This window comes from Oreochromis aureus, linkage group 10 (assembly GCF_013358895.1).
Source record: "Oreochromis aureus strain Israel breed Guangdong linkage group 10, ZZ_aureus, whole genome shotgun sequence".
Lineage (NCBI taxonomy): Eukaryota > Metazoa > Chordata > Actinopteri > Cichliformes > Cichlidae > Oreochromis > Oreochromis aureus.
The window spans coordinates 34,729,285-34,756,394 of record NC_052951.1 but is presented as its reverse complement, the minus strand read 5'-3'; the positions used below and the strand labels follow the sequence as shown (position 1 = coordinate 34,756,394).

The 27,110-nt window shown below is 47.6% G+C and overlaps 1 protein-coding gene across 3 annotated transcripts; it reads right to left on the bottom strand.

Moving 5' to 3' along the window:
* Positions 1-3,544: 3,544 nt before the first annotated feature.
* Positions 3,545-26,911, bottom strand: LOC116309982 (stromal interaction molecule 1-like). Of its 3 annotated transcripts, XM_039618297.1 has the most exons (14): positions 26,656-26,907; positions 25,155-25,301; positions 18,060-18,190; positions 17,875-17,989; positions 17,349-17,460; positions 16,785-16,900; positions 16,536-16,710; positions 13,452-13,629; positions 13,208-13,375; positions 11,884-11,984; positions 10,917-11,152; positions 10,396-10,482; positions 9,022-9,088; positions 3,545-4,582 (listed from the first exon to the last, which is right to left on the bottom strand). In XM_039618297.1, exons 2-14 carry the CDS (start codon positions 25,297-25,299, stop codon positions 4,135-4,137), a joined length of 2,079 nt encoding a protein of 692 aa, XP_039474231.1. In that variant the 5' UTR covers positions 25,300-25,301; positions 26,656-26,907; the 3' UTR covers positions 3,545-4,134. The 3 variants fall into 3 exon arrangements, with proteins under 3 accessions (XP_039474231.1, XP_039474232.1, XP_039474233.1); XM_039618298.1 differs by lacking the exon at positions 10,396-10,482 and having other exon boundaries at positions 26,656-26,911; XM_039618299.1 differs by lacking the exons at positions 25,155-25,301; positions 26,656-26,907 and adding an exon at positions 24,790-24,810.
* Positions 26,912-27,110: the final 199 nt, after the last annotated feature.

The window sequence follows — 27,110 nt, the reverse complement described above, 5'->3', positions numbered from 1 at the left end:
CTCGCGGAAATGCGACCAAAGAGAAGTTACTCAACCTCAAAACCTCCATCGTTACAACAGAAAGCACAGACGTTTCAAATCCAACCCCCCAGAACACGAGGCGTTCACTGACCTGTGGCCTTCCGGTCCGATGCACTGATGAAGAACTCGAGATCCTCCACATGGAGAACTCAGTGAATACTTCATGTCTGTGCAGAACTCTGGTGATCAGACTAAAGGTTAGCGAGTGCACAGTGAATCAGAGCCACACTGTGGTAAACACAGTAAACCTGGGGTCAGTGGTGTGGATATGCTGGGAGCTCTCTGCCACACTTTTACAAACCCCGGTAATGAAAAGGTTAAACTGCCACAGAAGTTCTTGTAGAAACAGCAGAGTTCGAGTTAACAGCAGCTCAGAACGTCATGACGGAGGGGGACTTCTTTTAGGACCTCAAAGACGTCTCGCTCTCTAAAACCTCCCTGAAGAAGACACCCTGTTCCTCCCATACTGGCTTCTCATCATTGGCTCATTGGCTCCCTATTCAATCCAGAATCGAGGAATCTGGGTGCATCTTCACTCACTATGAGTTTATACACCTCTCTGCATTGAATCATTATCATCCTCCACAGCGTCTTTGTCCTGTCTTCCTCCCCTCACCCCACCCGGTAGATGGCCCCGCCCCTCCCTGAGCCTGGTTCTGCTGGAGGTTTCTTCCTGTTAAAATGGAGTTTTTCCTTCCTACTGTTGCCAAGTACTTAATCGTGGGGCACCATCTGATTGTTTGGGTTTCCTCTGTATTCTTGTGGAGTCTTTACCTCAGAATATAAAGCAGGTACAATAAGTATTGAACACATCACCAGTTTTTTGTAAATATATTCTTTAAAAGGTGCTGTTGACAAGAACACACATGCAGAAAAACCAAACCACTGATGAAGTTATGTGTGATAATGAGAAATGACGAGTTGAACACTGAGGTGTATAAAAGGCTTTGTTGGTGATGACAGCTCCTGTATGGAGAAACAGGCTTTGCTCCTATGAACGCACTGATGTTTTTCACCTTTCTGTGAGCCTTACTGCATCATCCTAGGTGTTGTCATGGTAACAGCTGGACAGCCAATCATACAGACAATCAGCTGTCAGCACACCTAAACCAAACATTCCTCTTCGTTTGAATCTTTAATGTTTTGTTTTTTTAAACATTTGACTTCCATTGGTCAGAGCATCATTTCATGCTGCTTTCCTATTGGCTGGTTGTTAAAGGCGGTCATGCTTCCATCTTTAATCAGAACACCAACATGTCTGCCGTCATTGAAGGTGGAACCTTCACCTGTGAAAACTTTCTCCCTCCAAACGGCTTCTGAGAAATCATCCGGCGGCCATTTTGATGCATTTAGGGAACACCTGTAAATCGTAGCCTCTGGAAAGTCTAATGCTTCTGAACAGGCTGTGCTGTACTGTTACAGTTTTTGCCCATTGCTTAAACACTATAAACCCATACTTAGACTAAAGTAACACAACGTGAAGCTTGTGTTACCATACCTCAAACACATGTACCCATACCTTAAACAAAAGCGCTGCTTTGCACTCTAGTTGCAATTATGCAACACACTTACTCCTTCATGCAACACACATGGTCCTGCATACTACACTCTATTTCATACATAAGACACTTTGTTCAAAAATGAAATTTCAGGGTGCCATTTGGAAAACACATGTATCCAAAATACAAAACACATCAGGTAATTGCAACCACTCAAATACACACCTGAAGACACTTACTTGCAAAACTGAACACCAACCAGCCAACTACAAAAAGCCCTCAGTTTAGCCATTTCAAGAACTTTGGATGGAGGGAGAGCAAGAGCAAGAGGAGGAGGAGGAGGAGGAGGAGGAGGAGGACGACGACGACGACGACGACGACGACGACGACGACGACGTGCTCGGACCCATATTTCTGATGATATAAGAGCAACTTTGGTGGAGCATGTCATCAACCATGGCCTGACCATGAGGGAAGCTGGGCAGAGAGTCCACCCACATCTAAGCCGCTTCACAGTGGCATCTGTAATAAGAACATTCTGACTAGAAAACAGGTATGTCGTCACCTCTCTACCTTCTACTCTACTCAGATGGTTCTTATAGCACTGTTCTACAGTATATCACATGACCATATCAAGTGTACAGGATATTGCAGGGTGCTAATGCTCCTTCTGCAGCCACAGTGGTAGTTTTTGTGAAACATACCATGATTACTTATATTGAAGTACAGTGTTATACAGTGGATGATACAGTATATACAGTAAAGTACTGTACGAAAAATAAGCAAACCGATGACAATATGTGGTTGTACGTCTCTAGAATGACTCGAAGACCTTCTGGGGGAGGACGCCAACGCCTGTTCACACAACAGCAGGAACTTGCCGTTGTGGACCTAGTGAGGGCAGACAATGCCATCCGTCTCCACCAGCTACGAAAGACAATACTTGCAGACAGGCAAGTGTTCAACAACATAAACCATGTGAGCATCACCACCATCAGACGCATCTTGGGAAAACACAGCATCACCATGAAGCAGCTCTACAGAGTCCCATTTGAGAGGAACAGTGACGGGGTCAAAGGACGTCGAGCTGAATATGTACGGGTAAGTGTAACTGTCCTTTACATTTACAATACAGTATTGGTGAAATCCAGTAGCAGCTGAATATGTACCATATCAGCACCACATGGATCCATTCTGAGAGCTGCACAGGTACCTGTGTGCTGGGGTGAGGGTTCTGTATGTGTAGCACTGTAGTACAGTAATATGTTCTGTTTTTTACAGAGAATCTTGGCCATGGATGGAGCTGCACAGCCTCATGAATTCATTTTCATTGATGAAGCTGGATTCGACCTGTGCAAAACAAGACGACGGGGTCATAATGTAATTGGCCAAAGGGCACCAGTGTGCACGTCCCAGGCAGCGCTGGGGAAATATCACATTGTGTGCCGCCATAAGCCTTCGAGGGCTTCTGCATCATCATGCAAAACTAGGTCCATACAATAGCCAACATATACTCATAGTATATTTCCCAGTGTTGTGTCATGTTTACTTGTGTTTAGAGTTTTGGCACAATGAGCGCAGTTTTGCAAAATGTGTTCAAGCAACGGGCAAAAACTGTAATAAAACTGAGGAAGCACATGAAGCCCCGAGTTGGTGTCAGACTGCCCTGTGCTGCCCCCTGCTGGTTACCACCCTCCTGTCCCTCAGATCAGTGAACTGATAAATGGAGTAACAGATTATTAAAGGTGTTTCCACTCATCTGTTTTTTACATGTTCTTCCATAACGATGAGAAAAATGGAATAATCTCAAATAAAATATATTGTTAGCACAAAAAAAAATTTTTTTTATGTCATTAGCAGATAAATTCACAAAATGTAGTCTTTTAACAGCCGGAAAGATTCAAAGTTATTCTACAGGTCATTTATGACTCCAAATTCACAACTTCCAACCAGCTTCATTTAAACAGGCTGAACAGACGCAGGTGTGAACGCGCCCTGAATCCCTCCCAGAGAACCAGCAGATGTCCTTTAAGACCACAATATTTATTATTTTTGGTACATTTAAAGGCAGAAATATTCTATTTACTGATCTGTTTACATGACTCTGTTTAGTCTGGCAGCTTCAGGCCTCGTACAGGTGAGGCTCAGTCACTGCAGTGTTCTGGGGCATCTTCATCACTTACAAACCACAGTCTGCCTCGCTGCAGGTTTTGGACTTCTGAGGCACTTTTATAGGAAAAAAACAAAACCATGATATCTGTTTGGTAACATCGTGAAAACAGCTGCACACAATAACATCATCAACTCAAACACAGCTTTTTACACACGATGCAGTTCCTGCAGTGAAGCATTTTCCTCCTTCACTGCAGTAAAAGTTCCACTACAACAATATTTAAATACTCAGGGAGCCCATGTTGGTGTTAGTTTGCTGGACTGTGGCTGATGGTTGGTCGGGTCATCCCTGTTTCGGCTCCTCGGTCTTCCTCGTCTTCTTCTTTGGTGGTTTGTGAGGTCTGGTCTTCGCTCTCATGCGGAGAGACAATCAAACAAGGCAAAATGGCGGCAGCGTAAAGCGTTTGGTTTCCTGTGAGCAGGTGAAGGTTTGGCGTGATGCTCAGTGGCGTCCATGTTTCTTCTTGAAGAGCTTGTTAAAGGCGTTTCTCCTGCGGCTGCCGGACGACTCACCGTCCTCGCCGGCGTCTTCCTCCACGCCGCCCTTTCTGGTGGGAACCTGGAGCCCCGTCCCCCGGGCGCTGCCTGACGAGCTGGAAGAGGTGGACGACGAGAAAACAGCGGTTCCGTCTGTAGCGTCCGATGTGATGCAGAGGGAGCGGGTGGAGCAGGCAGAGGCGAGGACGGCGGCAGAGATGCCCCTCAGCTCCCCGAGGCTGGAGCTCTTCTCCAGACCTCCTCCTCCACCTCGCGTACCCAGCCTGGAGCCCGGGTCCTGCAGTGGGTGGAGCCTGGATGTCAGGAGGAAAGACTTTGAGCTGTGCTGACCTCGGGGGTCGCTGTGAGACAGCGGGAGGGCGGAGTCAGAGTCTGAGCGGTTCATGATGTCGCTGAAAGAGAAAATCAGAAACAATGGTTTGTGTGAATGTCACGCCTCGGCCCGAGAGCTGAGACACTTCAGTGAGACGCTGGGTCAACATCACCAGCGTCTCAGTGAAGTTCCAGATGATTAGTCGACTGCTTGAGCTTCTTAGCCACCATTTTTAAAAATCTGAGTCTGCCGCTGAGATGCAGTTTGGCAGCCATGGCTGGAATAACTGAGTACACAGACCGCTGCGGTCATAGTCGACACATCGGTGACCGTCTGCAGTAACTGTGCTGTCAACACGACGCCGTAAACATGTAGGCTCGTGCCTGAATCGCCGCAGTCCTAAAAGAAACATGGATGACGAACCGAAGAAACATCCTTGTGCTACAAGTCGATATGTAATGACTGGTTCTCAGACTGGAGGAAACGTGGCGCCGACACAGAACCGGCTGACTCGGTGCATTTATTACTGCTGCGGCTGGAAAATAACGAGTTTGTAAGGCAGAAGCTTGAATGAGGATGTTTTCTGTTAAGTACAAGGTTGAAAGAAGGCAAAGTTAGAGGAAAACAACAAACCACAGAGAACCCTGAAAGATACAACCAGAAAGAACAGAAATGTTAATAAAAGAGCAGAAAACTCTGCATGAAACAGTGAAACACTGGGCCTCATTCATCAAGAGCTCTTCATTTCTCTTTAAACAAAGTGAGCTGCATCACTGATCTGTTCTTACCTAAACTCTCAACCTGAACTGTTAATGAGGTTTGGAAAGAAATCAGTCAAAGGAAACAAATTCAGAGGAAGTCCTCAAAACTCTTGGATACCAACTCTAAGAACTAAAGAGTGCCCACAGAAGATCCTAAAATCTAAATTCAAAACATTTAAGAAACTCCATCCTCCATTTATCTGAGGTCAGGCCACAAAGGCAGCAATGGATTTCCCCCAGCAACATTTCCCAGTTAATCCCGGGATCTTTGGGAAGAAGAAACCAAACAGACATCCTGATGAATCAATCCAAACATCTAAAGGAGCACTGGCTCCACTCAACATGTTAAAGCTTCTAAACATCTCTAACAAAAGGCGCACATACACCAGTATGTGCGCAACGTGACAACCAAAGACCACCAACTGGTGCACTGCTTCCTGGAGTAATCTCACAGCACCTTTGAGGCCAGTGTTTAAAGTAACTATGAATAAAGGGTAATAAATAATAAATAAATAATAAAGGGTTCTGTTGATGGATTATATCCATGTTTGCATCAGGAGCCTAGTGACCAGCTTTCAGCTGCAGAGGGTAGAAACACAGATCAACCAGTAAACAGAAGCTTCATGTTCTCCCACAGTTCTCTCTTAGCCATCGTCCAGTCCAGTTCCCCAAAAAAACTGATGGGACCAAACAATCCAACGGTCCACCTCACCTCCACCTTCCAATGTATGGTGAAGAAGATCCTGAGATCACCGTTGCTTGGGGCAACAACACTCCTCCAACCCAGGCGACTGTTCCACCATTTAAAAAAAAACAAAAAAAAAACAACAGTCGTCTCAAGGTGCTTTATATTGTAAGGTAGACCCTATAATAATACATACAGAGAGAAACCCAACAATCATATGACCCCCTATGAGCAAGCACTTTGGCGACAGTGGGAAGGAAAAACTCCCTTTTAACAGGAAGAAACCTCCGGCAGAACCAGGCTCAGGGAGGGGCGGGGCCATCTGCTGTGATTGGTTGGGGTGAGAGAAGGAAAAACAGGATAAAGACATGCTGTGGAAGAGAGACAGAGATTAATAACAGATATGATTCGATGCAGAGAGGTCTATTAACACATAGTGAGTGAAGAAGAAACACCCAATGCATCATGGGAATCCCCCATGAAGGGGCCTGAAAACTGAAGGCTCTGCCTCCCATTCTACTTTTAAATACTCTAGGAACAACAAGTAGGCCTGCAGTGTGAGAGCGAAGTGCTCTAATAGGGTGATATGGTACTACAAGGTCATTAAGATAAGATGGAGCCTGATTATTTAAGACCTTGTATGTGAGGAGCAGGATTTTGAATTCTGGATTTAACAGGAAGCCAATGAAGGGAAGCCAAAACAGGAGAAATATGCTCTCTCTTTCTAGTCCCTGTCAGTACTCTTGCTGCAGCATTTTGGATTAACTGAAGGCTTTTCAGTGAGTTTTTAGGACATCCTGATAATAATGAATTACAGTAGTCCAGCCTGGAAGTAATAAATGCATGAACTAGTTTTTCAGCATCACTCTGAGACAGGATATTTCTAACTTTAGAGATGTTGCACAAATGGAAGAAAGCAGTCTTACATATTTGTTTAATATGTGCGTTGAAGGACATGTCCTGGTCAAAAATGACTCAAGGTTCCTCACAGCATTACTGGAGGCCAAGGTAATGCCATCCAGAGTAAGAATCTGCTTAGATACCATATTTCTAAGATTTTCAGGGCCGAGTACAATAACCTCAGTTTGATCTGAATTAAGAAGCAGAAAGTTAGCGGCCATCCAGGTCTTTATGTCTTTAAGACATTCCTGCAGTTTAACTCATTGGTGTGTGTTACCTGGCTTCATGGACAGATAGAGCTGCGTGTCATCTGCATAGCAGTGAAAATGTATGCTATGTCTTCTAATGATGCTGCCTAAGGGAAGCATGTATAATGTAAACAGAATTGGTCCTAGCACTGAACCCTGTGGAACTCCATAATTGACCTTAGTGTGTGAAGAGGACTCTCCATTTACTTGCACAAATTGGAGTCTATTAGATAGATATGATACAAACCACTGCAGTGCAGTACCTGTAATACCTACAGCATGTTCTAATCGCTCTAATAGGATATTATGGTCAACAGTATCGAACGCAGCACTGAGGTCTAGCAGGACAAGCACAGAGATGAGTCCACTGTCAGAGGCCATAAGAAGATCATTTGTAACCTTCACTAAAGCTGTTTCTGTGCTGTGATGAGCTCTGAAACCTGACTGAAACTCTTCAAATAAGCCATTCCTCTGCAGATGATCTGTTAGCTGTTTGACAACTACTCTTTCAAGGATGTTTGATATGAAAGGAAGGTTGGAGATTGGCCTATAATTAGCTAAGACAGCTGGGTCTAGAGATGCTTTTTGAGTAAAGGTTTAACTACAGCCACCTTGAAGGCCTGTGGTACATAGCTGATTATTAGAGATAGGTTGATCATATTTAAGATCGAAGAATTAATTAATGGCAGGACTTCTTTGAGCAGTTTTGTAGGAATGGGGTCTAAAAGACACGTTGATGGTTTGGAGGAAGTAATTATTGAAGTTAGACTCTTTTTCTCCAATTGATCTTTCTGAGTTAAGAGTCTGCTCTGGTCACACCAGGTAAGCTCGCAGGTCTTTACCAAGTCCACAAACACATCGACTGAACCTTTCCAGGGTTCAACAACTTTTAATGACTGTCGTTCCTGAGCACTACTATACTTTAAATGCTGACAGTTTGTGAGATTCATGAATTCAAAACGTTCTCCTAAATTCTGACTGCATGAATATATAAACTCGAACCTTCAAGGCACTCCAGCAGGTGCTGAGGACTACGTTCTGAGGAAGTCGACTGAACCACATTCGGTCCAGCAGCAGCTGCGTTTTACCAGAAATACAGAGAAAGCTCCAATCTGGTCACATGACAACTTCACAGCTTTCAACACCAGCTGAGGTACATCTGAACACCTTCATCGAGTCCCCTAAACACAAGCAGGCTGGACCATCAGACACCTGCGCCACGGCCAGAAGAACCGCGAGGTTAGAGAGAAGTTCCACTGTTCTACAGCCAGGACAGTGTCCACGTGGTTTCTTCTGAACCTCCCAACATGATGGATTCATGACAACCTTCCGTTCTTCTATCAGCTGCTCCCTTTAGGCGTCCCACACAGATCACCTGCAGGCCTCCTCTATCACTCCAGCTCTCTGCATGTCCTTCACTTTTGACCACCTGAGAATTTGAACTCGACACAACGACTCTCATAAATGTTCTCAAACCGAGCGAGGCTCACTGATTCGACTGCTTTGGTCTCATTAGTGCATCAGGTTTGGAAAACAGTCATGCAAAGAAAAATACCCAAAGCTGCTGGAGCGAAAGCGCTGCGCCTGACTCGTGGCAGCGCCCCCTGCAGGCGGGAGGCTGGACGTCGCCTCCGCAGAGTGGAAGTAGGAAGAACAGAGGAACAGAGCAGAAAAGTGGGCGGTGCCCTCAGCGCACGAAGAAGAGTCAGAAGGTGGAGGAGAGCAGGAGAAGGTGGGGGGGTGAGAAGAGAAGGTGGGGCCGATGGAGGGGTGAGACAGGGCGGAGGACAGAGAGGGGGGAGGCACAGGGAGGAAGTCCAGGTGGCCAATGGAGCGGCTGCGATTCTGCCGGCCGCTGGGAGGGCGGGACGATGTGAACGGATCACGCCCTTCCTGTTGAACCAAGCTCCGCCCTTCAACCAACCTCTGAGAGCTAAAAGTGTTCTGGGCGGGGTCTCCAATCCTCTGTCGCAGGGGCATTAGACTCTGAGCTGCAGGACAAAGAGAGAGTAGAGTTACACACGGGACTTTTATTTTGAAAAGCTAAAATTCAGCTCATAAATAGAAGAAAGCAGTTTTAAACTGAAAAGAGTCACAAAGAAAAGGCAGAAAAGTGTGCTTTTATTTTGAAATTTAGCAGCAGAACCTTCAAAATAAAATCCTGTGTTTTTCAGCTTTCAGAACATTTTTCATGTTTCTTCTTTGAGCTCTTCTGTCGTTCAGCCTGAGCTCATTTTATTTTTTGTGTGTTTTTTTGTGTTTTTCAAGTTTTTGCTGCATGAACTGACTTCAGAGTTGAGCTGAGTTACAAAACATGTTCAGCTGCTATTAAAGTGGATGTTAGTGAAATGAAGAGGCAGAAGCAGGTTATTAAAATGAAGTGAGGGCTCCAGGACTTCAGAGAAAAAGCAGAAGAACAAACTGAAGTTTGAACGTCCAACCAAACAGGGAGGAAGAAGATGAAGAGGAGGAAGAGGAGAAACAGATGAGGAGGCGTTCACAGGGACACTGACCGCTTTAATATTTTGACACAGAAACTAAAAATCATTAATTCCAAATGTAATAAACTAACTTACTGATTTTAGGCAAGAATTTAAAAGAATATTCAAATTCAAATCTGAATATTAATGTTACCTGTTCAAGTTAAAAATCATGGGACACACATCTGATAATCTAGAGAAGTTAATTTCTGATCATGGCTATAAAATATTAAAATCTAGTATCCATTACATCATCATGTTTAAACAACAACTTGATGCTCTTTTAGATATTTTAGTGTATCCATGTTCTGAGAGGTCTTGAAGTCCCCCAAATTCTAAAGGTGATAAAATAAACCACAAAAAGACACATAGTTACATTCGTACCTATAGTTACATTAGTTACATTCGTAAAATTAGTTTCAGGTGGAACAGCTGCCTCCTCCTTCTCCCGTGTGTTACGCAGTCAAACTGTTTAATATTCTGACATTTCCGTCGAGCCCTTTGAATCTAACCTCCTTCATTAAAGGAAAACTTTCTATAATAAAATGTACTTCAAAGAAAAAGAATCTGTGTTCATGTGAACGTCTTCGCGTGGCTGATCAATACCTCTGTGTCTGATTGAAAAAGATTATTCAGACTTTGCAGGAATGAATCCCAGAAAAATTATTCTGAATTTTGAAGAGTTTCCTCCGATCAGGTTTCCTTTGAAATGCTTTAAAGGATCTTAAATGTGTCTTAAGTGCTGATTGGATGGGTTGATCGCACAGAGGTATGAACCAATCAGAAGAGAGGAAGGCTAAGGAAGGGCTGAGGCCAACCGGATTGTTTCCATGCTGACTGGGTGTCTGCGATGCCACTCAGGGGCCAGAGGTCGCTGACTCGCCGGTCCATCTGCCACGCTGCGTCTGGAAGGAGCCAATTAAGAGACGCCAAGAAAACAAGACCAATCAGAGGAGGGGGCGGAGACAAAGAGGGGACCACAGGTGAGCTGAGAGAAGGTAAAGTCATGATTAATTCTGAAGTTTAGGGTTTGTGTTTTTGTTGCATCATGTGACTCTGAAGAAGAAGAGTTAAAGGAAAGTTCCACTGTGTTTAATTCAGGACTTCACCTGAAGATTTTGGTATTTTTCTCTAATGAAATGATCAGAGAGCAAAAGTGTAACATCCAAATCTTTGTTTCTGAGTGTAGAAGATCAGCTGATCTGTAAAAGGCAGCAGGTTAAGAGCCATCAAAGCGATCCTGAGTTAGCTTAACTAAACTAACTCAGGATCACAGCCGACTTTCCGGCTAGTTAAATTGACTCAGGGTTACTGAGGAGACGTCACAGACCAGACTTACACTGCAGCGTCCCCGGAGACAGGATGTCCTCATCCATGTCGTCGAGGTCATCAGAAAGGAGAAGGTGCTGAGGGGTCGGAGGTCGCAGCCCAAGGAAGGACGGGTCCAAGTTGAGGGCAGTGGCTAGCGCACCGAGGCCCGGATTGGTGACCAAACAGAAGCCCGTCAGAGACTCGATCTGCTGCCAGCGGTGCAGCTTCTCCCGCAGTGCCGCCGTCACCTCAGCCAGGGCCTGTCTGAGGAGGAAGAGAAGCAAAATCAGCTACCTGTGCAGGTAACACAGGTGCATGTGTAACAGTACGTATAAGCCTAGAGAGATTTCCCACAGAGTGAGCACAAAGGAAAGAAACAGGACTACTTATAAAGAAAGAATGGTTCAGGGACTCCACAGTCACCTGTCAATCAAGCAGGCCACACCCCTACAAATGCCAACTCTAAGCCTTAATATAATTTAAAACAGGTTATTAAGACAAATACTCTACAGAGACCAGTTTGTTTATCAGGCTGCAAGCATAATAATAATAATAATAATAATAATAATAATAATCCATTGGATTTATATAGCGCTTTTCAAGGCACCCAAAGCGCTTCACAACGCCATTATTCATTCACACTCACATTCACACACTGGTGGAGGCAAGCTACGGTTGTAGCCACAGCTGCCCTGGGGCAGACTGACAGAGGCGAGGCTGCCATATCGCGCCATCGGCCCCTCTGGCCAACACCAGTAGGCGGTAGGTGAAGTGTCTTGCCCAAGGACACAACGACCAGGACAGAGAGGCCGGGGATCAAACCGGCGACCTTCCGGTTACAGGTGCCATTCCCAACCCCCTGAGCCACGGTCGCCCTAGCATTAGCAGTAGCATGTTTGTTTCTGCTGTAAAGTTTAACATGGGAGTCTGTGGGGACTGACTCACTGCTGCCTCCGCTGGACGCCAGAGGAACTGCAGGCTTTGTGCTTACTCACTTGGCGGAGAGGATCTTGTGGTCGACGTCATCCAGCGAGGAGCTGTGAGCCACGTGAAACGTGCCGAACAGAGAACTCCTCTTCTTCTTGATCTTCTCTGCCTGAAACACCACCTTCATCATCATCATCAGTGTTTCATTCTCATCCTGATGGTGAACCAATATCAGAATATATTGATTCTTTGCAGTTTACTGTGCTGCTCCTACAAATCTGTAAATCTTAGCTCAAATCTCATCTTCTTCATCATGTGTGTTTTAGCTCGTTTGTCTCACCATCAGGATGACCGCAAAATGACAAAATGTAAAAATGATGATGGGACCCCATAGGGTTCCTCTATCATGTGTGAGGTGCATTCAAGGCCATCTCCCCATGCAGCCATATGTTGACCAAGAATTCCCACCACATTTAGACGCTCCCTGGAAGTCCTGCTCTGACCTCTTCCAGAGTCTCAACAGTGACCCTCAGCTTGAATATTTGACATCAACTCTTTATCAGACAGGACTTCGACAGTAGTCACCTCAGCTCCCGTTTAGGAAAGAAACCCAAATGTATGTTGTAAACTCTTGGCTTGATCCCGGATGAGCCCCCCCACTATTTTTAACTAATTAACTAACTATTACTAATTATTTTCCAGGAAGTCTTTGAGGATCATCAAGGATTTTGTGCAGGAAACACACTGCCACACCAGACTAAAGAGCCCGGACAACTCCCGATCTCAGCTCTCACAGTGCGGCTTAACCTAAACATGATGCAAAGTTTGGGTTCGTATTACACTCGTAAATATCCACAAATATTTGCCACTGTGTTTCTGCTCAGCCCCTGTTTCTGTATAAAATGAAATTTGGACCAGTCAGCTCCAGCTTTCCTTGAAAGGTCTTAGTGGGCTTGGCCGTTTCCCTCATGCGTCAGGATGTCCGTCTCTCCCTGACTGACGAACTCACCATAAACGACTCAGAGGACACCAACAAATCTAAAAGATCGTCAGGTGTGGACACTTTCTGACTAAAACCTGCTGTAGAATATGATGTTTGCAGGACGTCAGAGGAGGTCTTCCAGAAAGATCTGAAAGTAGTAGCAGGTCCAGAGCTGCTGGAGACGACCTTGAAGGGGATCAGGGCCGGTTTTTGCTTTTTGGAAAATAGTTGTTTGGCTGTTTTCCACAGCAGGAAGTGGCCCTGAGACACGTCCATCAGAGAAATGTTTAATTTAAGCCAATCATATTTGCATCTTCAGTTGGAAGCAGGAAGACTGTTTGTTCCCGTAGACGTAACTTCCTGACTTCCTGCGGTGGAAAGCGCCCCCGGGTCGGCCGGGCCTCACTCACCCCCTCTCTGGCCTGCAGCAGCTGCCGCTCGGCGCTCTGTTTCTTGAGGTTGTAATACTGAACTTCGATTTCGTGCGTCAGCTGCAGCCACTTCTGCAGCGCCTCCGGCGGCGTCCAGCGGGCTCGTGACTCCAGCTCCCGCTCTGCCTTTTTCAGCACCTTGCGGACCTGCGGTGAACACAGAGCAAAGGTGAGCTGATAAATTGACGGAGGGACGGACTGGCGGTGTTTTAAACAGCCCCACCTGCTCCAGCTCCTCCTCGGCGTATTTCTGCTGGCTCCGCTCGTTCTCGGTTCCCTCTCGCAGCTCGCGAAGCCGCAGAGCTTCCTCCTTGGCCGAGTTGATCTCGTTCCTCAGCTCCTCCTCCACCTTCACCTTCTCCACCTGGACGCAGCGCTGCTCCTCCTGAGCCTGCTGCAGCCTGACAGGAAACGTTTCCACAGAGTGAAAGACGTTTACTGAAATGCATGTTCGAGTGACGTGGAGACGTTTGAGAATCGTCAAAACGCTTCAGAGTTAAAGCAACACTTTGACCATCGGAGAACCTGAAAGTCTCAGCTGAGCACCGACCACACGTTCTGGATCAGATTCAGATCTGAGAGTTTGCAAAACATTAATTTAATAATAATGATAGTTATGGCTATGATGTGGGACAGGAGCTCCAGCAGATTGGTGACAGCCTGAGAGTTTTCCAAACTGCTCCTGCATCAGTGGAAGCAGTTGGACTTTGAGGATGTTCTCAGTGTGTCCAGCTCACAAACTGAGGGCAGCCTGCAGCTCTGAGGAGCTGGAGCAGAGGCTCTGATGAAGGGGAACTCTGACGGTCCCTCACACAAATGGCAAAAATCCTAAATAAAAACTGAACTAACTGAAACTTTATGTCTGGATGTCACAGATTTGCTGAAGCTCATGTCTGACCCTCCTCACAGCCCCACAGCTGCGTCGTTACGAAGGAGATCAGCATTTCCTGTTAGAACAGGAAGTGAGGTCAGCAAAGTCAGAGCTCTGAACTTTTAGAATGAAACTGTTTTTATTCCCACTCTACTATTTCTTAACTGACCCATTTCTTTATTGAGTTTTACTGCTGATTAACCTGTGGAATTTATTACTCATTTTACTGTTTTGTCAGAAAATAAAGAGAACCTGGAAAATCTTCACAATTAAGAAGCTTGACTTCCTGTCATGTGACTGATGATTTCAGCGTGCCAGTGCAGCAGCAGAAAGAAGCTGCTGGTAATCTTCAATCATCACTGATGGCAGCAGGAGGCGCTGTTCTTCTACCTGAGGAGACGTGTGTGTGTGTGTGTGTGTGTGTGTGTGTGTGTGTGTGTGTGTGTGTGTGTGTGTGTGTGTGTGTGTGTGTGTGTGTGTGTACCTATTTTTGGAGACAGAGGACAAACAGACAGCAGTTGGGGGATTTCAGACAGGAAACAGAGCCGATGCTTCGATTGATCCCAGCAGATCAGCTGAGTGTGTAAAAGTAGCAACAGCAGTAATAATAGTCAGTGTGTGCGTGTGTGTGTGTGTGTGTGTGTGTGTGTGTGTGTGTGTGTGTGTGTTTGTGTTTGAATTCCTGATATAAGCTGACACAGGAGGATAATGAGAGCCCTGACTGAGTTCGGTTTAATTGTCCGGAGCGTGCTTTGAAGCCCCGTCTGAGAAGCATTTGGAGACGGGGGGGAGGAAGAACTCCCCTTTAACATGAAGAGTTCTCCAACAGGACCAGGATCAAGGAGGAGCAGCCGCATGTTGGGGGGGGTGTGGGGTCAGCTGGGCTTAACAGCCCCCCCGGCTCTATGACAGACTGAGCGGGTCGTGCATGGTCTGATTCAGACGAGACAGAGCACACAGCGAGCAGCTGCAGGAGCAACATCCCTGAGAACCACGGCCAGCGAACACATCGCTGCATCCACACAGGAAGCTCGTCTGTCTTATGAAGAAAGTCCAGACCTGCAAACATCTGGAGCTTTATAAGGAACAGCTGGAGTCTGCAGCGTGTGGCGATCAGCTGACTTTATAAAACAAACACACGATTACTATCAAGACTGCTCGCTGCCATGGCAACGCTATCACTTTGATCTGCAATGTGATCGCTGTTACAGCATGCCTGTGTGTGTGTGTGTGTGTGTGTGTGTGTGTGTGTGTGAGTGAGTGAGTGTGCAGAGTGTACTGCTGGCCACTCATGCCCATAAAAGGAGTTCAGACAGAACGCTTCTGCAGAGGCTGTCGACACCCACACACACACACACACACACACACACACACAGAGACACACTCACACGTGCGGGTTTGCTATCCTCGTGGGGACATCCCATTGACATAATGCTTTCCCTAGCCGCTTACCCTAACCATCAAAAATGAATGCCTAACCCTGACCCTTACCCTAAACATAACCTAATTGTAACCCTGACACTAAAACCACATTTTGAGTGTGAAAATTGCTTTCAACCCCGTGGGGACCTGGACTTGGGTCCCCACGGTGCAGAAAGTCCCCACCAGTATAGTAAATGTCAGGTTGCGGTCCCCACCAGGATAGTAGAAACCCATACACTCACGCACACACACACAGAGACACACACACACACACACACACAGAGACACCCACACACACACACAAACACAGAGAGACACACACACACAGAGACACACACCCACACACACACACACACACACACACACACACACACACACACACAGCTCCTGTCACAGTTTTAATTACCTGTTTGAATAAAACGAGCTTCTCTGTTTTTTCTCTGGACTTTTTTAAACAACCTGCCAAAACACAGAGCCACTACTGGGGGGTTAATGACAGGCTGCAGCTGCTAGCTGCATGCTAGTTCACCTCTGGTCCTCTGGGTCGTCTTTGTTCTGTTAAGTCAACCAATAACATGGCTGCTGTTCAGTTAACGGTTTAGAGCAGGGGTGGGATCTCCAGGCCTCGAGGGCCGGTGTCCTGCAGGTTTTAGATGTGTCCTTGTTCCAACACAGCTGATTTAAACGGCTAAATGACCTCCTCAACATGTCTTGAAGTTCTCCAGAGGCCTGGTAATGAAGTAATCATGTGATTCAGGTGTGTTGACCCATGGTGAGATCGAAAACCTGCACCGGCCCTCGAGGCCTGGAGTTGGACACCCCTGGTGTAGAGGAAGGATTTTAATTGGATGTTACAGCTCAGCAGGTACCTGCGTACAGTCTGTAACTCCACCCTCTCATCACAAAAAAACAAAACAAAAAAACAACATGGTGGCTAAAATGCTAATGTTGCCTGCTACCATCTTTTATATACAGACCATCATCTGAGTGTTGGTGTGGTGCTGGAGGACTCACTTCTCCTGCAGGTCGAGCAGGCTCTGCTCCGCCCTCTGCAGGCTCTCCAGGTCCTTCATCAGCTTCCCCAGGTCGTCTCTGGACTTGCGGGTCTGGGCGTAGGCGAACCAGCAGCCGCCCAGCGCCATCAGGATGGACAGACCCAGCACCAGGTCCTTCCAGTGGCTCTGCCGGCCTGCAGACACACAGACATTACACACCTGCAGCGCGCAGAAGCACACGTGGCTGCACACGTGGCTGCACACACACCTGGCGGCGGTCCGAACAGCACGATGTCGAGTGCTTTGAGCTGCAGCTTCTGAGCGTGACTCCGGTCTAAAATCTTCAGCATGGACACAGTCAGGGTGGCGTTCTTCACCGCCAACCTGCAGGAAGTGGAAACACACGTCTGACACACACATACACACAACGCGCTCTGAACGTTTACACTAAAACGTGCTGAACCTCGTGACCTCACAGCTGAGGACGGGTCAGGACCGTGTCTCCGTGTTACGGGAACATCTGCACACAGCTGTGTGGCTTTTAGATTCCCCGTGTTTGGAAAACTGAACCCGTCCCAAACCTCCCTGACCCTGCCTGGGTTTCTGAGGTCACGAGGTCAAGTCCCATTCTATGAGTAACGCCATTCCTAATCGAGGGAGGACGTCCCGCCCCGCACCCTGACCAATCAGCACACAGAGCTGCTGGATTATTACGTGTGTGAAAGCTACAGCAGAATGAACTTTTGGTCCTGGATGCAGACGCTGAGCTGAGGGGAGAGCGCCCCCTGCTGACTCACGGCGAGCGTCTGCGTTAAATAAAGGTCGTGGTTACCTGGGCAGGGCTTGGCCGTCCAGCTGGTGTCTCCTGAAGCTTTCGTTGTACTGAGGCAGCTCGACGCTGGTGAGCAGCCAGTCCTCCACCTGCTGCACCGTCCAGTTGTAGACTGAAAACACAGTAAACACAACAGAAGCAGCCGGCGCGTGTAAACGAACAGGAAACTGTCAGCGTCGCCGTGAGTAATGGCAGCTTTAAATCCAGCCTCTCCTCCAAAAATAGAGTCTGACAAACGTTGTGTTTTTGTTTCTGACAAACTGAGCAGGAAGTCGAGGCAGCACCTGAAATAGGATTTTATTTTTACCCTCATTGTTTCTCTCTCCACGCTTCTTTTCTGACTTCATACCTGATGATTTTAACTGCAGCTTTTATTTTGACGGGGTCAGACAGGGAAGTGCACCGCACATCTTTAACTGGTGTGCGTGCTGGTGTGTGCGTGCTGGTGTGTGCGTGCTGGTGTGTGCATGCTGGAGCCTGGTTGGAGCGGAGGTGATGGTGCTCCTGCTCCCTCGCTCCCGCCCACCTTCAGAGCCCTTCCAGGAGTTCCACATGTCCTCCACGCTGATGTGGGCGTCGGCTCGGTGGAAGCTGCTGTGTTTGGCTTTGGGGTTGTGATCCTTCAGATCCTCCCTGAGAAACTGAGAGCAGCTCGCGGTTAGAGTCTGAGCCTGCGTGCACGCGTAAAGCTTTCGGAGCCTTGTCTCTCACCTCGTCCGTCTCGGTCGTGTCCACCGTGCCGTCGGCGTCGTCGTCCATCAGCTTGTGGATGCTGCGAATCGCCTCGAAGCTCAGCAGGGAGTTCTCGTCCTCGCAGAGCTGCTGGTCTATCGCGCACAGATCTACGAGAGGACACATCCGTCACAGTCACAGAGCCAGAGACACAGCCAGGACAAACCCCGCCCACTGTGCGCGGTGTCGCGGTGGTCAGAGGTCACCGGGGGTCAAACATGGCATCGAGTGACACTTTCTAAAAATGAGCCTGTAAAAACATTTCCCTCCATCTTTGCAGGCACAGCACGTCTCTGACTGACGACCTGCTGCTCAGGCATCATCCACGTGTGACTTCCTGTCCTGGTTTCAGTTCAGCTCCAGAGAGACCCTGCAAGCTCAGGCCTGCTCGCCGTGATGGACGTCCACGCCACACGCAACCAGAAACAGCCGCATGAAGAGTAAACACTCATCACTCGCACCTGCCATCTTTGTTTGGGTCACAGAACGGAGACGCGTCCCGCAGGAAGTTATTTTAGGTCTGCTTTTAAATCTACTTTCAGTCTTTCTGTAACAGTTTCAGGGCTCTGTGGCTGCTTCGTCTCCGTCTGTGACTCATTATTCTTTCTGTTTCCACCAAACGACATCACACAACAACTCATGTTTACATGATCGACGACTACGAGGAAGTAGGGCGCAACTGAAAGCACCACACTCACTTCCTGTTAGCCTCTGCTAGCAGCTAGCATCTGATCATCACCAAAGTCATCATGACAACAGATCAGGATGAAAAGTTCATGACTACATTTGGTCATTTCAGCGTCTGAGAGTCTCTGTATGTGTGTGTGTGTGTCAGTGTGTGGGAGAGTGTGTGTGTTACTGAGCACATGTTTGGGGCAGTTTCTGGTTTGGTGGAGGAACAAACGCGCCTCAGCGAGTGTGTTCACCTGTTTCAGGGAACTAAGGGAACACTTCAGCCTTCACGGCCTGCTCTCTTCAGTTCCCAAACACAGAGTACGCAGCACAGCGCCCCCTGTCACCAAACCTCAACCCCTTTTTGGTCTCCATCAGGACTTCTTCCAGCTTCTCCTCCGAGCTCAAAGCTGGAGCCGACTGCGGAGAAGCTAAAGTTTCGGGGGCGCCAGGTGGAGGCGTGGCCTCGTGTTCAGTAAACAGTCTGCTCTGTGAGCTTTGTCTGTCTGACGGGGAGCAGCTGCTCCACACATCAGCAGTGGAAACATCAGCTGATAGTCCAGTCTCAGATGTCACCCAGTCAACTTTAACTGGTTAGTTTGGTTCAAAGCAGAATTTCAGACTGGGAGGACTGGAGGGCCCCTGTGGTGTGTGGACCCAGGTGCCATCGTTAAATGTGAGACGTGTTTTACTACTTAAAACCATGAGGAGACCCTGTGGACCCCCCTCATAGCTTCTCTCCTGCTCCCAGCATCAGCGCAGAGCAGCACGAGCTAACGCTAACACCAGACATGATGTCTGCACCTGCATGCAGATCCTGCCCTCCAATCCAATCTTTCTTTCCAAGATGGCGGCGCACACTGTTGCAGCGGCTTACGGCTCTCCGTCTCAGTACTCCTTTTTTTTGTTTAGTTTGCTTAGTTTGTATGTCTTTCTTATTTTTTTCTGCACCATCGGCTCTACTTTCAAAGTTTGCTACACCCGCCAGAGTCTCATAGACATCGGTGACCAGCATCAAACATCTGTTTCACTGGACTTTCTTCGCACGCACAACATCCCAGATCACATAGCGAGACCACCGGGCTCCCCGTGGATTGTTATCGGGACTAGGCGGAGGCGCAGACGGAGGGAGAGGAAGCAAAAGCGGGGCCGTAGGTCCGGCATTATGCTGAGGCTAAAAAACAAACCACACAAGCCACCTTTGCCGAGCCTCTATCTCTCCAACGCCAGATCCCTCGTGCAAAAAACGGACGACCTGGAATTACAACTAGTGGGAAATCGCTATGTTCGAGACTGCTGTGCCTTGATTATCACTGAAACCTGGCTTCACCCGGGAATACCCGATGCTAGCGTTCAGCTAGCAGGCCGCACTCTGCTCCGCTGGGACAGGACAAAGGACTCCGGTAAGAGCAGGGGAGGGCTCTGTATTTACGTGCATGAAAGCTGGTGCAACAACGGGACAATTATAAACAGTCACTGCTCCCGAACCTCGAGTACATGTCGGTAAGATGCGGCCTTTTTTCTACCGAGAGAGCTAACAGTAGTGATCATCACGGCTGTGTACATTCCACCCGATGCCAACGTAAACACGGCGCTCTCTATCCTGCTGAACACCATTAACGAACAGCAGCGGGCCCACCCGGATGGTGTTCACATTATTGCAGGTGACTTTAATAAGGCCAACATAAAGACTGTACTCCCAAAGTTCTACCAGCATGTCAAATGTCCCACCAGAGGAGAAAACACTCTAGATCATGTTTACTCCAACATCAAGAATGCATATAGAGCCATACCCCTCCCCCACCTCGGTCAGTCCGACCATCTTTCCCTCCTGCTCTCCCCAGCCTACACCCCCCTCAGGTGCAGTGCCAGGCCCACCACAAGGACTGTTACAACCTGGCCGGAAAATGCTCTCCACAAACTACAAGACTGCTTCACAGAGACAGACTGGGACATATTTGAACACCAGGACCTAGAAACTTTCACAGGATCAGTACTGGACTACATCAAGTTCTGTACTGCAAATGTGACAGTGGACAAAAGCATTCGGGTTTTCCCAAATCAAAAACCCTGGATGACCAGCGAGGTCCGCTCACTCCTCAAAGCCCGTGATGCTGCCTTCAGGTCAGGTGACAGAGCTCTGTACAGGGCTGCTCGAGCTGACCTGAAAAGGGGGATTAAAAAAGCCAAGTCAGACCACAAAAGGAACATCGAGTCCCACCTGTCCAGCAACAACACACGAGAGGTGTGGCAGGGAATGCAAGACATCATCAACCACAGAGGCAGCACTGCGAAAACAGAGAATTCGAGTGTGCAGCTGGCAGAGGAAATAAACAGCTTCTTCGCCCGCTTTGAAACACCACAACAGCAACACTCATCTGCTTCAGCCCTGCTCCCATCCTCATCCTCACCTGGTTCCCGTGCGCTCCACTCACTGTAACGGAGCACGATGTCAGGCGTGTGCTCCTAGCAGTGAACCCCAGAAAGGCGGCCGGTCCAGACGGAGTACCTGGCAAGGTACTAAGAGCATGCGCACACCAGCTCACCCTCATCTTCACCAGACTCTTCAACCTATCACTGGATCAGGCAGCCATCCCATCCTGTCTAAAATCAGCCACAATCATCCCAGTGCCAAGAAGTCTCCCATCTCCAGCCTGAATGATTACCGCCCTGTGGCCCCGACACGGTAATCATGAAATGCTTTGAGAGACTAGTCCTTCAACACATCAAGGATTACCTCCCCAGAATTCGACCCCCACCAGTTTGCATACCGTGCAAACAGATCCACAGAAGACGCCATCGCCACAGCCCTCCACGCTGTGCTGAGTCACCTAGAGCAGCGGCAGAGCTACGTCCGAATGCTCTTTGTGGACTACAGCTCAGCCTTTAATACTATCATCCCAGACATCCTCATCAACAAACTGGTCAATCTTGGCCTCCCTCCTCTCACATGTGCCTGGATAAAGGATTTCCTCACAAACCGGCCCCAGACTGTTAGACTCGGCCCTCATCTCTCCTCCACTCGCACACTGAGCACCGGCTCCCCACAGGGCTGTGTGCTGAGCCCCCCTGTATTCTCTCTACACCCACGACTGCAGTCCGCCCACAACAACACTCTCATCATCAAGTTTGCTGATGACACCACGGTAGTCGGACTCATCTCGAAGGGAGACGAGGCAGACTACAGAGAGGAAGTCCTGAAGCAGCCTGGTGTTCAGAAAACAACCTGCACTGAACACCAAGAAAACCAAAGAGCTCATTGTTGACTTCAGGAGACACAGCACTGACTTGGCCCCCTCTACATCAACGGGGAGTGTGTGAGAGGGTCCACACCTTCCGGTTCCTTGGTGTCCTCATCTCTGCTGACATCTCCTGGACGGAAAACATCTCAGCGGTCGTCAAGAAGGCCCAACAGCGGCTGCACTTCCTGAGAGTCCTCAGGAAGTACAAGCTGAACTCCAACCTGCTGCTGACCTTCTACCGCTCGTCCATTGAGAGCCTGCTAACCTATTGCATCACGGTATGGTACGGCAGCTGCACCAAGGCAGATAGAGCGAGGCTTCAGAGGGTGGTCAAGACAGCACAAAAGATCATCGGCTGCCCTCTCCCCTCCCTGATGGACATTTATTCCTCCCGCTGCCTCAGCAGAGCAGCAAACATCATCAAGGACAGCTCCCACCCTGGCTTCAACATGTTCAGCCTGCTTCCCTCAGGGAAGCGCTACAGGTGCATCAACACTAAAACCCACAGACTCAAAAACAGTTTCTTCCCCAAAGCGATAACCACCCTGAACTCACACATGCACCGATAACACAGCCCCCCACTTCCCACTTCCTCTATGGACCACCACTATTTATACCAATTCTATGTGCAATAACTGTATATACATAACACTATTTATACCAATTCCATGTGCAATAACTCAACTGTACATACATAACACTATTTATTACATATTGTTTACGGTTTGTAAATTGTACATTTTATATATATATACACATCTTCTTCCCTATGTTAATACTGTCCATATGTATATAGTGCTGCAGAACTGTACCCCCCCCCCAAACATGTTTACACTGAGTAGGAGATGCTCTGTATCTCATTGTACAGCTGTATAATGACAATAAAGGCATTCTATTCTATTCTAATCAGTGTCAATCCTGCTGCTCATCAACGCTGTGTGACCATCGGACTCTGAGACGCAGAGCCGGCTTTAACTTGTGCGGTGAACTGAACCTCCACCAACCTAACCACACACGACGAATTAAAGCCCCTAACACACGCACGCACACACTGGCACACACACAAGCTCAGGTTTCCTCTCATTAGCAGCAACACCACAGAAGAAGACTGGGATGAGGTGAAGAGCACCGGCGTCTGCTGAAGGTCTAAAGCTTAAGATGAGCAGCTGTGAGGACAGAAATACTCGGATAACTCAGAATAATGAGGGTGGAGGTCGAGTCAAAGTCACACAGTCACTACACTTCCCATCATGCATCCTGCACAGCTTCTTCAGCAAACGCATGAAGTGGAACAGCTGCCTTATTACCACCATCACTGCCTGTGGAGCTGAAACACCTTCAGGCTCCCAGTTTTTTCCGAGGATCGGAGCACGTTCTCCTCCATCCTCGCCATCTCTACTTCCTGTCCACGATCAGGCTGAGTGGGCGGAGCCTTTCTGTCACCCTGCTTCCCTTGTCATTTTCAGGAAGCTGTGGTGAGCTGCCAACGGCTAGCTCCCACGCTATCACTGCTGCACGGCTCTGAGACAACACACACACACACACACACACCTGCAAACACATGTGCACACGCGCACAAAACACACACACACACACACACACACACACACACACACACACACACACACACCTCTTGCTGTTCTGCTGTTTGGTTCCTATGAAGAACACCCACAAACACGCTGACTGCACACAGGAAGAGCCGCCGTCCTCTGCAACAATAGCTGAGCGTCACGTCGCCTCTGTCAGCCCGTGAAATAACTCTCGCCTCTTCGCGTTGCCCTGAAACGCTGACTGCAGCGTGCTGGCTTGTCTCAACATGTCAGGGAGGGCTCTGAATAACTGCCTCTGTCTGATGAAGACATCTCATACTACGATGACAGAACGCCGCTGCTTTACATCACCAACGGAAGAAAGAGCAGCAGATCATCGTTTGTCCTCTGGTCAGACTAGAAATGAGCCTCAGAGAGAACCTCAACCACTGACACGTTAAACTCCACAAGCAGTTGTTATAATGGAGGGGGCTTATTCTGCTTGTTACCAGACCTGTTCTCAGATCTGTAGATCTGCTGTCTGAAACTGGCTGTTTTAGCTCCCGTCTCTTTAAGGTGCCCCTCCTTAAAAGCCCACATTCTTATGATTGGCCTGATCCTGAAAACCTGAAGAGAGGCAGGTCCAGACTGCCTATAAAAGATGGATGTAGCTTTCACATCTGAAAACTGAAGCCAGTTTTCCAGTGTCTGCAGTCTTTCTAATGTCCAGGAGGGGGTGACCCTAAAAGAGAAGTCTGATTGGAAGTCCATGAGCCAGTAACCTGAGCTCAGGAAACACCTGATGAGTTTCAGGTCATGTAAGCACAAAAAAACTGATTTGGGTTCAGTTAGCATTTTGAACCAACCTTAGCAAAACAGGTAGCAATGTAGCAGCAAAGGTAACCTTGCTGGGTATCAAGCAATTTTCTCTCATTAGCCAGTAAGCTAGCATTAGTCAGTATGAACTGGAAAAAGCAGGTGTTATTTAATGAAGCCCATCAGGATATAACTGGTCAGCATGGACAGGACAGTCGACTCATGGACGGATTATTAGCCATCTTTCTTCTAGCTAACATTAGCTACACTAGCATGCTTGCTAACGCAGTCAAATTAAAAGCTACCTGAAGTAATAAAATTACTGTCCTGTGTAGATAAGGTAGGTAGGCTAATTCATCCAAAACCTCTAGTCTGGTCAGCTATGTTAGCTTGATAGTTAATGAGTTTTACGTAGAATAGCTACCTTAGAGCTAGCTATTCTAACCTCACCATGAACAGTGTTGATTTTCCCCAGCAAAGATGTACAACTAACATTTACTCTCTACAGTAACGGCTAACAGTGGTTAGTAGTGGTTAGCAAGCTAACTGTAACGTCTAACAATGATTCAGGATTTTTTTTTTTTTTTTTTGCTATCATGATGACTTCTAGCATCATTAATAACAGTATTTTGAGCTCCTTTAATTTAAAATTAACGTCATCTAGAGTATCCTAAGATGGTGCAGGAAGTCTTTTAATTTGAAAAGTAATCAGGATCACTGGTTTGTTTAAAAAAATAAAGGTTTGTTTTGTAAACAGTTAAATAAGAGTTGGCTGACATCATTCATATACATATGAACATCAGAGTGCTTCTTACCTGAGGTTGTGTGGCTGGTGGACACCACATGATGGTGATGCTGCTCCGGGTGGGCGTGGTCACTGCTTCTATCCAATCCATCATGGGCCTCAACACGCACGCACAGCAGGCACACACACGCCAGCCACACGCACACACACGCCATATCTGAGGAGGAAGCAGAAGAAGTCTTTCAAAATAAAAACTGAAACGCGTGGTTGAGTTGGAGCCGCTGACACGTGATTGGATGGTGCATGTCCATCAAGGATCGGTTTGTAAACTAACGAGTCTCCAGCAGGTGCTGTCCGGGGGGGTCCGAAGAGAGGAGCGCTTTTCGGGAAACACCTGTTTATTCGTCCAATCAGTCCCTCAACCAATCAGCAGCACCACCGCAATAAAATGTTCTGAAAGCTGACGTTGTCTAGTCAAACAGCACCACGGTGCCTGTGAACACACATTTCAGCAAACACCAGACTTCATTCAAAATGTGTTCACGTTAGACCAATTTGAAACTGATCGAAAAAAGGAAACATTGTGAATGAAGTCTGGTGCAAATCGCTATAATACTCACGGATGTACAGTACACGCTGAGTGTTTGAGAGCACAGCACCAGACTTCCTTGGTAACTTGGCTAATTTTAGATTTACTCGAGTACAATTCTCCGTGTTTGGCCTTATTAAAAAAAGAAAACCAGCCACAGAGTCCGAACACAAAGAACCAGACTCCATTGAACTTCTTACTATTTTTAGACCACTTTACTTTCTGACACATTTAGTGTTTGAGAGCACAGCACCAGACTTCACTGACAATTTGGCTAATTTAGGACTGCATTTATTCAAGTTTACTTCTTACTTTCTGGTTCTATTTTCATCAAACAAAAACACCGTACAGACACACTGAGGGCTGGTTTCCCACACACTCATTAGTATATAATACTATATATAATAATACACATCTGCTCAAATACAACCAGATCTCGTGTCTGTACTCTAAGCAGAGCCAGGCTTCATTCACAATTTTGTCAATTTTCGCCTGACATCGACAAAGATAATACAGCGCTGTCCTGTGTGTGTTTGAGAAAACAGAACCAGACTCCATTTAAATTTCGGCCACTTTTAGAGGATTTATCTGGCTGTGCTTTGGCAGCTGAAACGGAGCACGTGAGGCTGTGTGAAGCCTGGTTTGTGCTTCACCTGTGAGGACCGGATAATTGATTATTGATCTGATCGTTTTACACACAAAGCTCAGTTTGATTAAGGAGGCGGCGTTCACGGCCCTGTGCTCATCTCTCAGCTCAGCCAGCCTTTTTCACCGCGTTTTAAATAACACAGCAACACGTGACCCCATCACTGATCTATCGATACTTTGCCGCTTCATCAATCACCTGCTGCTTCCCGCGAGAACTTTAACGTTTGTTTAAAATAGTCAGAGGTCACACAGCTGTTCGGTTTCCCACCCGCTCGGTTTAAACCCCGTAAGTTTCACAAACAACGAAAAGCAGCTGAAAGTGAACGCCACGCACCTCTAATCCATCGATCCCATCTGATCAGCTGTGATCGATATGCCTCAAAGCGATCAGGACAGAGAGAATCACGCAGTCTGCTCCGCACTCCTCCACCCTCCGACTCCAACTCCACAAACTGCTGCTGCTGAGGCACGAAGATATCCGCCTGTGCCGCGTTCACGGACCCACAGAGAGCTCCGAATTCAAAAACGTCTGGATATATATTTTTTTAAATCAAAAGGCAGCGCCCAGCTGCTGCTGCGGGGTGACAACGCCACTCTGCGGTCAGTCAGACGAAGTGCAGTTCCCTCAGAGCTCACATCAGTGCTGACAGGAAGGGCGTTTATCAATATGCGTACTTGTGCGTACTTGCGTTCTCGTGTACTCGTGATACGTCATCAGTCGGAGACCAAGTACTGTTCCAATTCGAAGTACGCATCACACCGAGAACGCGAAAAAGTCCCGGATGTGTT

Bases quoted from the DNA above. Each gene is read 5' to 3' on its own strand.
- LOC116309982 (XM_039618297.1), bottom strand. From the start codon at position 25,299: ATGGCGTGTGTGTGCGTGTGGCTGGCGTGTGTGTGCCTGCTGTGCGTG. The intron at 11,985-13,207 runs GTGAGTGAGGCC...GTGGTGTTTCAG, and splicing joins TGCTGCAGGCCAGAGAGGGG to GCAGAGAAGATCAAGAAGAA. The intron at 10,483-10,916 runs GTAAGTCTGGTC...GGCTCCTTCCAG, and splicing joins GTCTCCGGGGACGCTGCAGT to ACGCAGCGTGGCAGATGGAC.